Here is a 15,398-nt window from a genome sequence, read left to right as displayed (position 1 = left end):
ATCAAAGTGTATGAAACAAAGAACAATATAGGATGATAAATAAGGAAGCATCTAGATGGCCCGCAATGGTCTTAGAGTCCTAAGGCCAGTATTCTTACCTCCAGGGAAGTGAAGCTCAGAGATGCACCTGTGGTCACGTGTCTGCTGTACTGTTTGAACTGCTGAAGGCCATCCTGTACTGCCAGGTGCAGGGAAGTGCTATGTGGCCTGAAACAGCCTTCTCTCTGCAACATGCGGAGTTCTGAGATGCAGGCCTTCAGCCTAACAAAGTTCCCTTTCACCTGCTGTAGAGAAAAATGAACCAAAGATCTTTTTTTTTTTTTTTTTAAAGATTTTATTTATTTTTCAGCGACAGAGGGAGAGCGAGCGAGCACAGGCAGACAGAGGCAGAGGGAGAAGCAGGCTCCCCGCCGAGCAAGGAGCCCGATGTGGGACTCGATCCCAGGATGCTGGGATCATGACCTGAGCCGAAGGCAGCCGCTTAACCAACTGAGCCACCCAGGCGTCCCTGAACCAAAGATCTTTAGTGACCCAGGTTCCAGATTAATGGGCAGTCCATCTTTATCAGTTATTCCTCAGGGGTCCCTTCCCTTCCTGAAGATTTTTTATTTGACCATATCTATTCAATGCCTACTATGCTTTAGGCACTGCACTAAAATCTTCCCTATACCAGAAGAAAGAAAATTTGTAGCCAAAGGGCTTTGATTATGTGGAGTTACCAGGAACAGGAAAGGAAGTGTTTGAACTTATTCACTCATCCAAATGGAAGTCCAGTTGTGATTGCGGAGTTTTACTTTGGGGGGCTCTGCAAACTGGAGGCCTAGCAGGATCACTCTTAAATATTATTTTCATTTCATAGTCAGTCTAGGCACTGGGAGCCTCTCTAGTTTCCAGAAATGAGGATTTTGATATGGTTGGTCATTCCAGAATGGATAAGGTCCAATCCAGTCTGCTCCTCAGGATCACTTCAATAAAGAAGAGATGCTTGACTTAGTCTGTAGTCAGCTCAAGGAGCCAACATGTAAACCTCTTGGTTCTATCTCGCCTCCCTTTATAAAAAGTTACTCTCAGGAAGTAATCTAATATAATCTGAGTCTATATCAGTGTTACCTCTCCTAAGGATATATACATTTTGAATAAATGTGGAATGCTAATTTGTGACACTATTTGAATTCTAAGCATCAATAGCAGATGGGGGTTGGGTGAGGAGGAATTATATTTGGGATGAGGAAACCACCCTGACAAAGAGCAGAACTGAGCAGTATTTGCAAAATGCACATAAAATTCATGAGCATGAGCTGCCATTATGCCAGTTTACTTAAGTCAACCCAGCCTCACTGAATTCCACAGCTGCTTACTTTGCTAACATGCTCCTCTCCCTGAGTCTATGGGAAAAACACAAAAAATAGGATGCAATTCTTACACAAAGAGAATTTGTAATTTAGATGGGAAGATAAGAAACCTACGCAAAAAAGAAAACGAGGAACATCGCCAAAGGCAAGGGAAGCAAGGGCAAAAATGAACTATTGGGATTTTATCAAGATCAAAAGCTTTTGCACAGCAAAGGAAACAGTTAACAAAACCAAAAGACAACTGACAGAATGGGAGAAGATATTTGCAAACGACATATACGATAAAGGGCTAGTGTCCAGAATCTATAAAGAACGTAGCAAACTCAACACCCAAAGAACAAATAATCCAATCAAGAAATGGGCAGAAGACATGAACAGACATTTCTGCAAAGAAGACATCCAGATGGCCAACAGACACATGAAAAAGTCCTCCATATCACTCGGCATCAGGGAAATACAAATCAAAACCACAATGAGATACCACCTCACACCAGTCAGAATGGCTAAAATTAACAAGTCCGGAAATGACAGATGCTGGCGAGGATGCGGAGAAAGGGGAACCCTCCTACACTGTTGGTGGGAATGCAAGCTGGTGCAACCACTCTGGAAAACAGCATGGAGGTTCCTCAAAATGTTGAAAATAGAACTACCCTATGACCCAGCAATTGCACTTCTGGGTATTTACCCTAAAGATACAAACGTAGTGATCCGAAGGGGCACATGCACCCGAATGTTTATAGCAGCAATGTCTACAATAGCCAAACTATGGAAAGAACCTAGATGTCCATCAACAGATGAATGGATAAAGAAGATGTGGTATATATATACAATGGAATACTATGCAGCCATCAAAAGAAATGAAATCTTGCCATTTGCGATGACGTGGATGGAACTAGAGGGTATCATGCTTAGCGAAATAAGTCAATCGGAGAAAGACAACTATTATATGATCTCCCTGATATGAGGGAGAGGAGATGCAACATGGGGGTTAAGGGGGTAGGAGAAGAGTAAATGAAGCAAGATGGGATTGGGAAGGAGATAAACCATAAGTGACTCTTAATCTCACAAAACAAACTGAGGGTTGCTTGGGGGGAGGGGGGTTGGGGGGGTGGGGTTATTATGGACATTGGGGAGGGTATGTGCTATGGTGAGTGCTGTGAAGTGTGTAAACCTGGCGATTCACAGACCTGTACCCCTGGGGAAAAAAATATATGTTTATAAAAAATAAAATTAAAAAAAAATAAATATATCAACTGGTAAAAAAAAAAAAAAAAGAAAAAAGAAAACAAGACCGTATGCATAGACCAGTGGCCTTCAGAAATTTCTTTTCATGTACCCCCTAAAAGAATCTGAAGACTGATACACTTTGTCTATTATCTCAAGTTTTTACTTAAATTCCAGTTAGTTAACACACAATGTAATATTAATTTCAGGAGTAGAATTTAGTGATTCATCATTTACATACAACACCCAGTGCTCATCATAAGTACCTTCCCTAAGCCCAGTCACCCATTTAACACCCTCCAACTCCCCTCCAGCAATCTCGTTTGTTCTTTATAGTCAAGAGTCTGTTTTATGGTTTTCTTCTCCACCCAATTTTTCATCTGTCTTGTTTCTTAAATTCCACATGAGTGAAATTATATGGTATTCCTCTTTCTCTGACTTATTTTGCTTAGCATAATACCCTCTAGCTCCATCCACATCATTCAAATGGCAATATTTCATTCTTTTTAATGGCTAATATTCCATTGTGTGTGTGTGTGTGTGTGTGTGTGTGTGTGTGTGTGTGTGTGTATTCCCAGTAGTTCATTTTTGCTTTTGTTTCCCTTGCCTCAGGAGACATATCTAGTAAGAAGCTGCTGTGGCCAATGTCAAAGAGGTTACTGCCTGTATTTTCCTCTAGGATTTTGATGGTTTCTTGTCTCACATTTAGGTCTTAAATCCATTTTTTAAAAGTAGGCTCCATGCCCAGCGTGGGGCCCAACTCACGGTTCAAACTCACAACCTTGAGAACAAGACCCAAGCTTAAGAGTCAGATGCCCAATCAACAGAGTCACGCAGGTGCCCAGTCTTTAATCCATTTGAATTTGTTTTTGTGTGTGGTGTAAGAACGTGGTCCAGTCCATTCTTTTGCATGTTGCTGTCCAGTTCCCCAACACCATTTATTGAAGAGACTGTCTTTTTCCATTGGACATTCTTTCTTGCTTTGTTGAAGAGTAATTGCCCATATATTTGTGGGTTCATTTCTGGGTTTTCTATGCTGTTCCACTGATCTATGTGTTTGTTTCTATGCCAGTACCATACTGTCTTAATCACTACAGCTTTGTAATATAATTTGAAGTCCAGAATGGTGATGCCTCTGAGAAAGGGACAGGTGGGGCTAGGTAGGGAGAGATAGGTAAGGGGGCTATGTGATTGGGTTCATAGAAATTCCAAAAATGTGGAGGTATAAGGAAACAAGAGATAAGGGAACACTCCAGGCCACCCTGCCCTAGGTGTCCAAGGAGAAAGTCTTATTATTATTTTTTTAAGATTTTTTATTTATTTATTTGACAGAGATCACAAGTAGGCAGAGGGGCAGGCAGAGAGGGAGAGAGGGAGAGAGAGGGGGAGAGAGAGAAGCAGGCTCCCTGCTGAGCAGAGAGCTTGATACAGGGCTCGATCCCAAGACTCTGAGATCATGACTTGAGCCGAAGGCAGAGGCTTAACCCACTGAGCCACCCAGGTGCCCTGTTTTTAATTTTAAATTTATTTTTAATTAATTTTTTTTAGGGGAAAGTCTTACTTATGACAATCAGAGGCTTAACCCACTCAGAGGCTTAACCCACTGAGTCACCCAGGTGCCCCATTTTTAATTTTTTTTTCAAAGTATTTTATTTATTTATTTGACAGAGAGAGAGATCACAAGTAGACAGAGAGGCAGGCAGAGAGAGAGGGGGAAGCAGGCTCCTCCCTGAGCAGAGAGCCCGATGTGGGGCTCGATCCCAGGACCCCGAGACCATGACCTGAGCTGAAGGCAGAGGCCCAACCCACTGAGCCACCCAGGTGCCCTGTTTTTAATTTTTAATTAATTTTTTTAAGGGGAAAGTCTTACTTATGACAATCTCCTGTGGTAACAGAAAATAACCAGAACCTAAAAAGAATGAAGCCATTAAAGATGTTAACGCTAGTCCTTAATCAGTGGTGCTGCAAGCAGAGAAGTCAAAAAGATTTAACTTCCCTGGATAGTTTTTTATAAAAGACCAACTTTAAAAGCCCCCAGTGGCAACCCTGTTGGGATCCCTCTCACACCTGAGAGCTTTTTCTGTATCCTTGCTTAATAAAACTCAACCGATTTACTCACTCCTTTTGTCCATAAGATTCATTCTTTGATTCTGTTGAGATAAGAACCTAGGTCTCTCACTTTACCTACAACTTTGCTTCTCTTTTTCAAGATTGCTCTGGCTATTTGGGGTCATTGGGGTTCCATACAAATTTTAAGATAGTTTTTTCTAGCTCTGTGAAAAATGCTGGTGGTATTTTGATAAGGAGTGCATTCAGAATGTAAACTGCTTTGGGTAATACAGACATTTTAACAGTATTCATTCTTCCAGGGTGACTGGGTGGCTCAGTTGGTTAAGGGTCTGCCTTCAACTCAGGTCATGATCATGGATTCCCAGGATTGAGCCCTGCATCAGTCTCTCTGCTCAGCGGGGATTCTGCTTCTGCCTCTGCCCCTCACCCCACCTGTGCTCTCTCTCTCTCTCTCTCACTGTCTCAAATAAATAAATAAAATCTTTAAAAAAGTATTAGTTCTTAGAGTCCATAAGCATGGAATGTCTTTCCATTTCTTTGTGTCATCTTCAATTTCTTTCTTCAATGTTTTAAAGTTTTCAGAGTACAGATCTTTTACTTCTTTGGTTAGGTTTATTCTTAGGTATCTTATGGGTTTCGGTGCAAATGTAATTGGGATGATTCCTTGACTTCTCTGTCTGCTATTTCATTATTGGTGTGTAGAAATGCAACAGATTTCTGTATGTTGATTTTGCATCCTGAGCCTTTATTGAATTCATGTATCAGTTCTAGCAGTTTTTTGGTGGGGTCTTTCGGGTTTTCTGTATAGAGTATCATGTAATCTGCAAATAGTGAAAACCTGACTTCTTCCTTGCCAATTGGGATGCCTTTTATTTCTTTTGTTGTCTGATTGCTGAGGCTAGAACTTCCAGAACTATGTTAACTAACAGTGGTGAGAATGGACATAATATGTCTTGTTCTTGACCATAAAGGAAAAGATCTCAGTTTTTCCCCATTAGGTTATTAGCTGTAGGTTTTTTTGTATATGGCCTTTATAATATGTTGTTTATAATATGTTTGTTCCCTCTAACCCTGCTTTGTTGAGAGTTTTTTTTTAAATCATGAATGGATGTTGTATTTTATCAAATGCTTTTTCTGCGTCTATTGTAAAGGATCATACAGTTCTTATCCTTTCTTTTATTAATATGGTATATCACATTGATTGAACCACCCCTGCAGTCCAGGAATAAATCCCACTTGATCATGGTGAATGATTCTTTCAATGTATTGTTGGGTTCTATTTGCTACTATTTTATTTAGAATTTCTGCATCCAGGGGCACCTGGATGGCTAAGTGGGTTGAGCCTCTGACTTCAGCTCGGGTCATGATCTCAGGGTCCTGGGATCGAGTCCCGCATTGGGTTCTCTGCTTGGCAGGGAGCCTGCTTTCTCCTCTCTCTCTCTGACTGCCTATCTACCTGCTTGTGATCTCTCTCTGTCAAATAAATAAATAAAATCTTAAAAAAAAAAGAATTTCTGCATCCATGTTCATCAGGTATATTGATCTGTAGATCTCTTCATGGAGTCTTTGTCTGGTTTTGGTATCAGGGTAATGCTGGCCTTATAGAATGATTTTGGAAGTTTTCCTTTCATTTCTGTTTTTTGGAATAGTTTGAGAAGAATAGGTATTAACCCTTCTTTAAATGTTTGGTAGAATTCCCCTGGGAAGCCATCTGGTCCTGGACTTTTGTTTGTTGGGAGATTTTTGATTACTATTTCAATTTCTTTGCTGGTTATAGATCTGTTCAAGTTTTCTATTTCTTCCTGTTTCAGTTTTGGTAGTTTATATGTTTCTAGGAATTTGTCCATTTCTTCCAGTTGTCCAATTTGTTGGCATACAATTTTTCATAATATTCTAATTGTTTGTATTTCTGTGGTGTTTGTTCTTTCTCTTCTCTCATTTGTGATTTTATTTGGGTCCTTCTTTTTTCTTTTTTGGTAAGTCTGGCTAAGGGTTTCTCAGTTTTATTAATTTTTGCAAAGAACTAGCTCCTGGATTCATTGATGTGTTCTATTGTTTTCCTAGTTTCTATATCATTTATTTCTGCTCTAATCTTTATTATTCTCCTTCCCTTTGCTTTGCTTTTCTTCTTTCCTGCTTGCTGAAACACAAGCCTAAGAATGGCCAACATGGTCTAACAAGACAGTATCTGTGTTGCTGATGGTAGTAAGATGGTGGAACAATGAGCCAGGAGGAGCATGGGTCCTTATTGATTATGGAGTTGCCACATGAGCCCTGGATTGTGTAAAACTATTTGAGAAAGAAATAAATTTATATCTTATTTAAGACACTTTTATTCGGGGGTTTCTATGACTCACAGCTGAGCCTAATCTTAACTAATTCAATGTTATTTTAAAAAAAATTCCTCAGGGTGCCTGGATGGCTCAGTGGGTTAATCCTCTGCCTTTGGCTCAGGTCATGATCTCAGGGTTCTGGGATGGAGCCCTGCAGCATCAGACTTTCTGATCAGCGGGGAGTCTGCTTCCTCCTTTCTCTCTGCCTGCCTTTCTGCCTACTTATGATCTCTCTCTCTCTGTCAAATAAATAAAGAAAATCTTTAAAAAAATTCCTTAACTTTCTTTTTGGTAGTGTTTTGGGAGGAATCAACAGTAAAAGTGTGTTTCCAACAGTCAACTTTGCAATGATCAAAAGACTATACTTTTCTACATTTAAGTTTTCTAAAATAAAAACTTTTTTTTTTTTTTACCAGAAAATGCATTTCTATTTTGAAAACTGAAACAAAAAGCTTAACTTATTTCCTGTAATTAAAATGTAAAAAAAAAAAAAAATAGGATGGCCTCCTGATGTCTCTGCCAGCCAGGTTACAATAACCTTTAGGAAAAGGAAGTGATCTTCTAACAAGGTTTGAAAATATTTCCTGAGTAATTTTGCCAAATGCAATGGCTTTGGAAATATTGGAAATTAAGCTGTTCTTTCTTACATTAATCAAATAAGAGGGTCGCTTATTGCTCGAGAGCACTCCTGGTTGATAAACTCTTGTAGCAAGAGGTCATGTGCCCAAATCATCTAAAAGATTAGATCATTCAGAAACAGGCTGAACAGAAAGTAGGCTAAAACATAACTATGTATTATATCCCTTGAAAATGGTATCTGATCTCTCAGATACTCATTTTGATTCTGGAAGTGATTTTAAAATGCAGGCTTTGCAGAAACATTAATTGCCTAGAATGTGAAGAGCTCATATAGCTTGGCCGGAAAACAATTTCTATATATCAAAGTTTGATGACTGATGAATGCTACAGAAAGTCTTACATTTTTAGCTTTTTTTCCCTCATGAAATGCCTAGGCAATATTCCATACAGCAATAGTGTAAATAGTTCAGACTTGTGTTCCAAACAAGAAAAGGTGGGGTCAGGGATCTGTAGGGACCTGTTAGATAAAGAGGGAGAAAATGGATGGTAGGAAGATAAGACCCGGTGTCTCTCAGCTGGACTTGTGCCATTACCTGCAATCTGCAATCTGAGCAGTCAAATGTCATAACTTCTCCTCCTTCCCCTTTCCTGGATGGAAAGTTTGGGATTTCCACTGTGGAAGATTCAAATGTGCTTTCAGAAGTTACTGAGTTGAAATGCAGCCTGGTGAATCAGGTACTGAAGTTGCCTACAACATTGTTTTGAGTTATTATCTATTATATCACAAATTCAGGTTCTTTGTCTTAGATATCTGCGTGAGTTTCAAGGTGCAGAGTGGAGACCTTGATTCAGTTAGATGGGAGCTGTACAGAGAAGTGGAAGTTGGGATGAATGGGTAAGGACTAATGGACCCTCACTGCATTTCTTTCTTTCTTTTTTTCTCACTGTATTTCTTTCAGCTTTTTGTGTAGACTAATTGTACAAATATGCCTACAGGATGTTCTCTCCCTAAATCTAGTGCCAGTGTGTTCTCCTTGGTCTAGGCAGTTTAGGGCAACTCGGATTGATGTCTTATTGGAAATCAGATGAAAAAAGTTAGAACATAGTTTAGGTCATTGATTTTCAAAAATATTTTTATCAGTAGAAACTTATATAAAAAATTTAAAAAAATTTTACATATCCATATATGGATTAAGTCCATATATGGATTGAATTTTATTAGCACAAATGTGTTTTCAATATTTTGTTTTCATTTATTTTCAATATATAATACATGTACATGGTTCAAAATTTAAAGGTTATAAAATTATATGCAGAAAAATCACCTTTCACTCATCCTTCAGCTAGGCAATCTATATTGGTAGCTTGTTGGATATCTTCCCAGAGATTTTTTTCTTTACATGAAAGAAAATATAAAAGATAAATTTGTTCTTCTTACCAAAATAAAAGAGACTATAATAGTCTTTTATATCTTGATTTTATTGCATAGTGTACTTGGGCAATGATGTCATTCAATAGATAAAAATTGTCTTAATTTTTTAAAAGATTATTTATTTGAGAGAGAGAGAGAGCACATGAGTAGGGGAGAGGGTCAGAAGGAGAGAGAGAAGGGAGCCCAGTGTGGGGCTCGACCCAAGGACCCTGGGATCATGACCTGAGCTGAAGGCAGAGGCTTAACTGATTGAATTACCCAGACTCCCCAAAAGTGTCTTAATTTTTACAGCTACAGAGTATTCCACTAATGGATGGAAGGAACATAATTTTATTTAACCAATTTCCTATTGATTGATATTAGATTGCTTTCAATCTTTTGCTACTGCAAAGAGTGCTGAAATGATAATACTTAAGTCATTTTTCCACATATGAAAATATATCTGCAGGATAAGTTCCTAAAAGCAGACTTGCTAGGTCAAAGTGTATGTAAATTGTGATACTGTCACCAAATTGCCCACCCTTGAAATTGTGCTAATTTATATACCCATAAATGGCATATAAGTGTGGTTATTTCTTTAAAACCTCATGAACATTAGGTTACTAAAAAACAAGACAAAACAAAAACAAAACAAACTCATAGAGGTGAAAAATAATAGTATCTCAATGTACTTCAAGTTTTCTTTTTCATTTCTTTTATAAGTGAGATTGAACATATTTTGATATGTTGATGGATCATTTATATTTCTTTTTCTGAAAGCTATATATGTCATTTCTCATTTCCTTTTGGATTACTGGTCTTTACCTTATTAATTATGCAGGGTTTTTTTTTTTTTTTTTGCCAAGCACATATTTTCTATTTTTTTTACAGCTGAGTTTTTTTTTTTAATTTTATTTATTTGATAGAGAGCATGCACAGCAGGGGGCACAGCAGGGGGAGAGGGAGAAGCAGGCTCTCCACTGAGCGGGGAGCCCGATGCAGGGCCTGATCCCAGGATCCTGGGATCATGACCTGAGCTGAAGGCAGAGGCTTAACTGACTGAACCACCCTTATATGTATAAGGTGCCCTTATATAGCTGAATTTACTAATCTTTCACTTTTGGAATACTGGGTTTTATGTTATGGTTAGAAAAACCTTTCTTACTCTGATATTTTCCTCCATGCTTTGTGAGCTAATTGTCAACTTACTGCCTCTAAAATCTAATTCACCTTTCAACAGATCGCTGCAGTAACGGACAAAATCCCTTTAAACATTTCTCCTTTACATGGACATGCTGTTAAACATTTGAATAGAGAGCACTGGAGGAACACTGCAGGAGGAAGATGCTTTCCTGCTGAAAGCAGTGGGGTATGAGAACATCTGATAGTGCCTCACACTAGCATATAGTGTCCCAAATTAACAGTCCCTTGAATTTAGAGACTAAATGTTTATGTTTCCTTAAAATTCATATACTTAAGCCCTAACTCCTACTGTGGTAGCATGTAAGTGAGGCCTTTGAGAGGTAATTATGTTTAGAGGAGGTCAAAAGGATGCAGTCTCTGGTGACCTTCTAAAGAAGAGGAAGGAGACCAGAGCTCGCTCTCTCTTCACATACATGCACTGAGGAAAGGTCATCTGAGCAAACAACAAGTCTACTACTGTCTGTAAGCCAGAAGAGAGCTCTCACCAGAACCTGGCCATGCTCACACCCTGATTTCGAACTTCTAGTCTCCCAAAATTTGAGAAAATAAATATATATTGTTTAAGCTGTCTAGTTTTTAGAATTTTGTTGTTATGACATCCTGAGCTAAGACACTGCAGCCTCTTAGCCCTGGCTTGGTGATCACCTTTCTGCAGTCCTTTTGGCACAGACACTGCCTGCTTCAGGTCTCCTGCCTGCACAAATGCCTCACTCCCTCTGCTCACCTCAGAAATTTGTCTCCTGTGGCCCTCCCAAGGATGCTGCAATTTCCACATGGATGCTGTCCGGTCTAGGCATCCTGTCTATGTTGATATCTCCACTCTACACACTTATGCACCAGTCCCTGATTACAGCTCACCAGCATCTGGAAGATTGCATCCTGCTTTCACAGTAACCACGGACCAGCTCTGGCTTGGAAAAACCGGTGAACTTCTTTGTATCTGGTCAGCTGCAACTATACTTTCTCCAACTGGTCCTGAAGTCCAGCCTTGGGAAAGGAATATACTTTTCAAGTTTGTCCTTCCTAGGCATCACTACCTCAGCCCTAAGGTACCATAGAAAGTTCTCCTATCTTACAGTTGCTTTATTATCATAGTTTAATATGTTAAATGATAGTTTAATAAGTTAAATGATGTTAAAATTTTCCATATAAACTTCCCTTGTTTAAATCACTGTGTGGTTTCTCTCTCCTGATTGGACTCTGACTGATACAGTCTGTTCTCCTACATATATAGTATCAATTTTTACATTTAAAATTTTGATCTATCTGGACTTTATACTGATGTAAGCAATGTGTATGGATCTAATTTACTTTTTTCGTACATGGCTATCCAGTTGACCCAAGCATTTATTGGATTATTATTTCCAATAAATTTTATTATTTTTAATTTTTAATTTATTGCTACATTTATTTATTTTTAGTAATCTCTACACCCTACATGGCATTCAGACTCACAACCCTGACATCCAGAGTCTCGTGGTCTTCTGACTAAGCCAGCCAGGTGCCCCTCCAATTAATTTAAATTAATTAGCTAACTAATTAATTAACAAGAGGGAGAGAGAGGTAGGCAAGGGCAGTGGAAGAGCAGAGAAAGAATCTTAAGCAGGCTCCACTCCCATCATGGAGCCTGATAGGGGGTTCAATCTCACAACTCAGATTATGACCTGAGCTGAAATCAGCAGTCAAATGCTTAACTGAGTGAGCCACGCAGGCACCCCCTATTCCAATTAATGTTAAATATCATCTTTATTATATACTAAATTCCCACATATATTTGGGTCTTTTTCTGGATTTTAAATTATATTACATTGCCCTATCTTTTCAATCTCCAGTATCACACTTTGAATATGTTTAATATTTGAGAGGAATAGTTCCTAGCTGTTTTTTGCCTTTTTTTACTTTTGCTTCTAATTTGAAGTTTATTATTAGGATGTCCAGTTTTGGGGCACCTGGGTGGCTCAGAGGGTAAAGCCTCTGCCTTTGGCTCAGGTCGTGATCTTGGGGTCCTGGGATCGAGAACCGCATCAGGCTCTCTGCTAGGCAGGGAGCCTGCTTCCTCTTCTCACTCTGCCTGCCTCTCTGCCTACTTGTGATCTCTCTCTGTCAAATAAATAAATAAAGTCTTTTAAAAAAAAGTCTAGGATGTCCAGTTTTCTTGTTAGAAATTTCATCAGGAATTCCATTATATTTACAGATTAATTTAGAGATAATGGACATCTTTCCGGTCTGACTCTTCCCCCAAATTAGTGACTTTTAATTTGTGCAATCTTTTTTTGTGTTTCTCAATAGCATTTTAATTCATAGGAGTCCTGCACATATATTAATTTCAATCCTAAGTGTCTGATAATTTTGGTTATTGTATGAGATCTTTTCTGCCACTTTACCTTCAAATCTGTTGTTTGGTATATATGAAGGGTATTAATATCTGTATTAGTTCTTGTACCAGACTATTGTTATGAGTTCTTTCATTGTGTGAAATAATTTTCTAGGGGCGCCTGGGTGGCTCAGTGGGTTAAAGCCTCTGTCTTCAGCTCAGGTCATGATCCCAGGGTCCTGGGATCGAGCCCCGCATCGGGCTCTCTGCTTAGCAGGGAGCCTGCTTCCTACCCTCTCTCAGCCTGCCTCTCTGCCTACTTGTGATCTCTGTCTGTCAAATAAATAAATAAATAAATAAAAATCTTAAAAAAAAAAAAAGAAAAAATTTTCTAGTTTATTCTCTTGAACATCACTAATCTGCAGATAACAATCATTTTATATCCTTCTTTCCTATCTTTATATTCCAATTTATTTCCTTTGTACAATTGCATCAGTGAAAATCTCTGGAATACTTTTAGTAATCATGATGATAACACAGGAATATATTTAGTGTCTTCATTAAGTATGATTTGATTCTTGAGCTGTCATAAACCTATATTGTGCTCAGGGATAGTTACCTATACCTATTATATTAAAATCTTCTAAGATTTTAGACTTAAGACTGGATGTTGCATTTTATTAAATGCTTTTTTCAGTATTTATGGAAATGAACATGATCATATTTTTTCTTAGATGTATCAATACAGTAAACTGTATTAATGGATTCCCTAATATTGTACCATTTAAAAAAAATTCCTGGTATGTGATCTTTTTAAATATAAGCTGAGGGTGCCTGGGTGGCTCAGTTAGTTAAGCCTCCACCTCTTGATTTCAGCTCAGGTCATTATCTCAGGGTTGTGAGACAGATCCTTCTGTCAGGCTCCGTGCTCAGTGGGGAGTTTGCTTGAGATTCTCTCTCTCCTTTTCCATCTGCCTCCCTGCCCCCGCTCTCTCTCTCTCAAATAAATAAATAAAGCTTAGGAAAAAAAATATATGGTTGGATTCTATTGCCTGTACTTTATTTGGGATTTTGAATACTCATAAATGAGACTTGCTGTGGCTTTTCTTTTTGTGCAATATTTGTTGGGTTCTAGTATCAATATTATGTCATCTTCAATAAAAAGGATTTGGAGGGTTTTTCTTTCCTGTGCAATGAAACAATTAAAAAACATAGTAATGATTTGTTCTTTAAAGTTTAGTATTACTCCCCTTTAAAATCATTTGGTTTCAGTACTTTATTTTGGAGGAAGGCAGCTCTTGGGCAACTTTGTTTTATGGGAAATGGTGAGTTTAGATTTTTTCTCTCTTCTGAACTTAATTTTGGTAATTATATTTGCATGTAGAGTTATGCATTTCACCCAAGTGTATGTGGTTCTTTTCTCCTTATATTTTGTATATAGGCACCTTCTCCTGCCCTTCTCCTCAAACTAAGTTTACTAATGGTTTATCTGTCTACTACTCTTCCCCCAAGGTACAAATTTGGGTTTATTAATTTGTTCCACCATTTTCTATTTTCATATTCATTATTTTTTGTTTTTATCTTTACTATTTACTTCCTTCAGCTCTCCTTAGGTTTGTTTTTTTGTCTTTTGTTGTTAAGTTGCATGCTTCATTTATTTACAGTTTTTCTTGTTTACTAATGCAATTAAAAATAAATTAATACAGTTTAAAGATAAAGTTTCCTTTTAGCATTGCATTTTTTTATAACCCATAGGTTCTGATATGTAGTATTTTATTATTATTATTACTTCCTACACATATTGCAATTTTAGTTTGGATTTCCTTTTGACTCCAAATTTATTTAACAGTTAAAAATTTCCATTGGGGGGTGCCTGGGTGGCTCAGTGGGTTAAAGCCTCTACCTTCAGCTCAGGTCATGATCCCAGCGTCCTGGGATCGAGCCCTGCAATGGGTTCTCTGCTCAGCAGGGAGCCTGCTTCCTCCCTCTCTCTCTGCCTGCTTTTCTGCCTACTTGTGATCTCTTTCAAATAAATAAATAAAAATCTTTAAAAAGAATTTCCATTGGGTAGATACTTTTTTTCTCTGCTTTTGTCATTTATTTCTAGTTTTACTGCAGAGTGTTCAGAAAATGTTGAGTGAACTATTAACATTTTTGGAATTCATTAAACTTTTGGGTTTCTTTATGGCTTAATATATGACTGTCTTTTGTGAATATTCCATGAACACTTGAGGAGGGTGGAGATTTCATACATATGTATGATCATATGTCTCCTAAAAATGTTGGTGCTTTGTTATTTGGTACATAGGTACTCAAAACTGATATATTTTCTATCGATTCCCCCTCCAACAAACCTTCTGTACTGAATATTGTCCATATGTATTCATATTCTCTACTCTTCTCTGCTTTGTGTCTAGTGTTAAAGTGACATTCTTAGTGTCATTTAGTGCTTTTTGCTCCAAATTCAACCTTGTCTGGTATTAAGAAAGATCATGACCTTTTTTTTGGTGGGGGGAGGTTCATTTGCCTAGTCCTTTGCCCTTTCTTTCATTGTCAACCTTTCCGAATAACTTTGTTGCAGCTGTATCTTTTTACCACAGCAGAATTTTTTTTAAAGATTTTATTTATTTGACAGATACAGACACAGCAATAGAGGGAACACAAGCTAGGGGAGTGGGAAAGGGAGAGGCAGGCTTTCCACTGACTGGGGAGCCCAAGGCGGGGCTCGGTCCCAGGACCCTAAGATTATGACCTGAGCTGAAGGCAGATGCTTAACAACTGAGCCACCCAGGTACCCCAACAAAGCAGAATTTTTAATAGGTGGGTTTAGCATATTTATATTTATTGATATGACAGATATATTTGTTTTTATATTAACATATACTCTATTTTCATAAACTTTTTTTTTAAGA

At 38.1% G+C, this 15,398-nt stretch overlaps 1 protein-coding gene across 2 annotated transcripts in view; it reads right to left on the bottom strand.

Annotated features, from left to right (window-relative positions):
- Positions 1-15,398, bottom strand: part of M1AP (meiosis 1 associated protein) — a 77,443-nt gene that overhangs the window by 42,600 nt on the left and 19,445 nt on the right. For both annotated transcript variants that reach the window (XM_032880713.1, XM_032880714.1), the window contains exon 3: positions 99-284. In XM_032880713.1, the coding sequence (XP_032736604.1) occupies positions 99-284 (186 nt within the window). The remainder of the gene's footprint in view (positions 1-98; positions 285-15,398) is intronic.

The sequence above is a fragment of the Lontra canadensis genome, unplaced genomic scaffold, assembly GCF_010015895.1.
Source record: "Lontra canadensis isolate GAN:19392208 unplaced genomic scaffold, GSC_riverotter_1.0 scaffold71, whole genome shotgun sequence".
In the NCBI taxonomy this organism is placed as follows: Eukaryota; Metazoa; Chordata; class Mammalia; order Carnivora; family Mustelidae; genus Lontra; species Lontra canadensis.
Note: the sequence above shows the minus strand (reverse complement) of the source record. Positions and strands in the feature narration are given on the sequence as shown.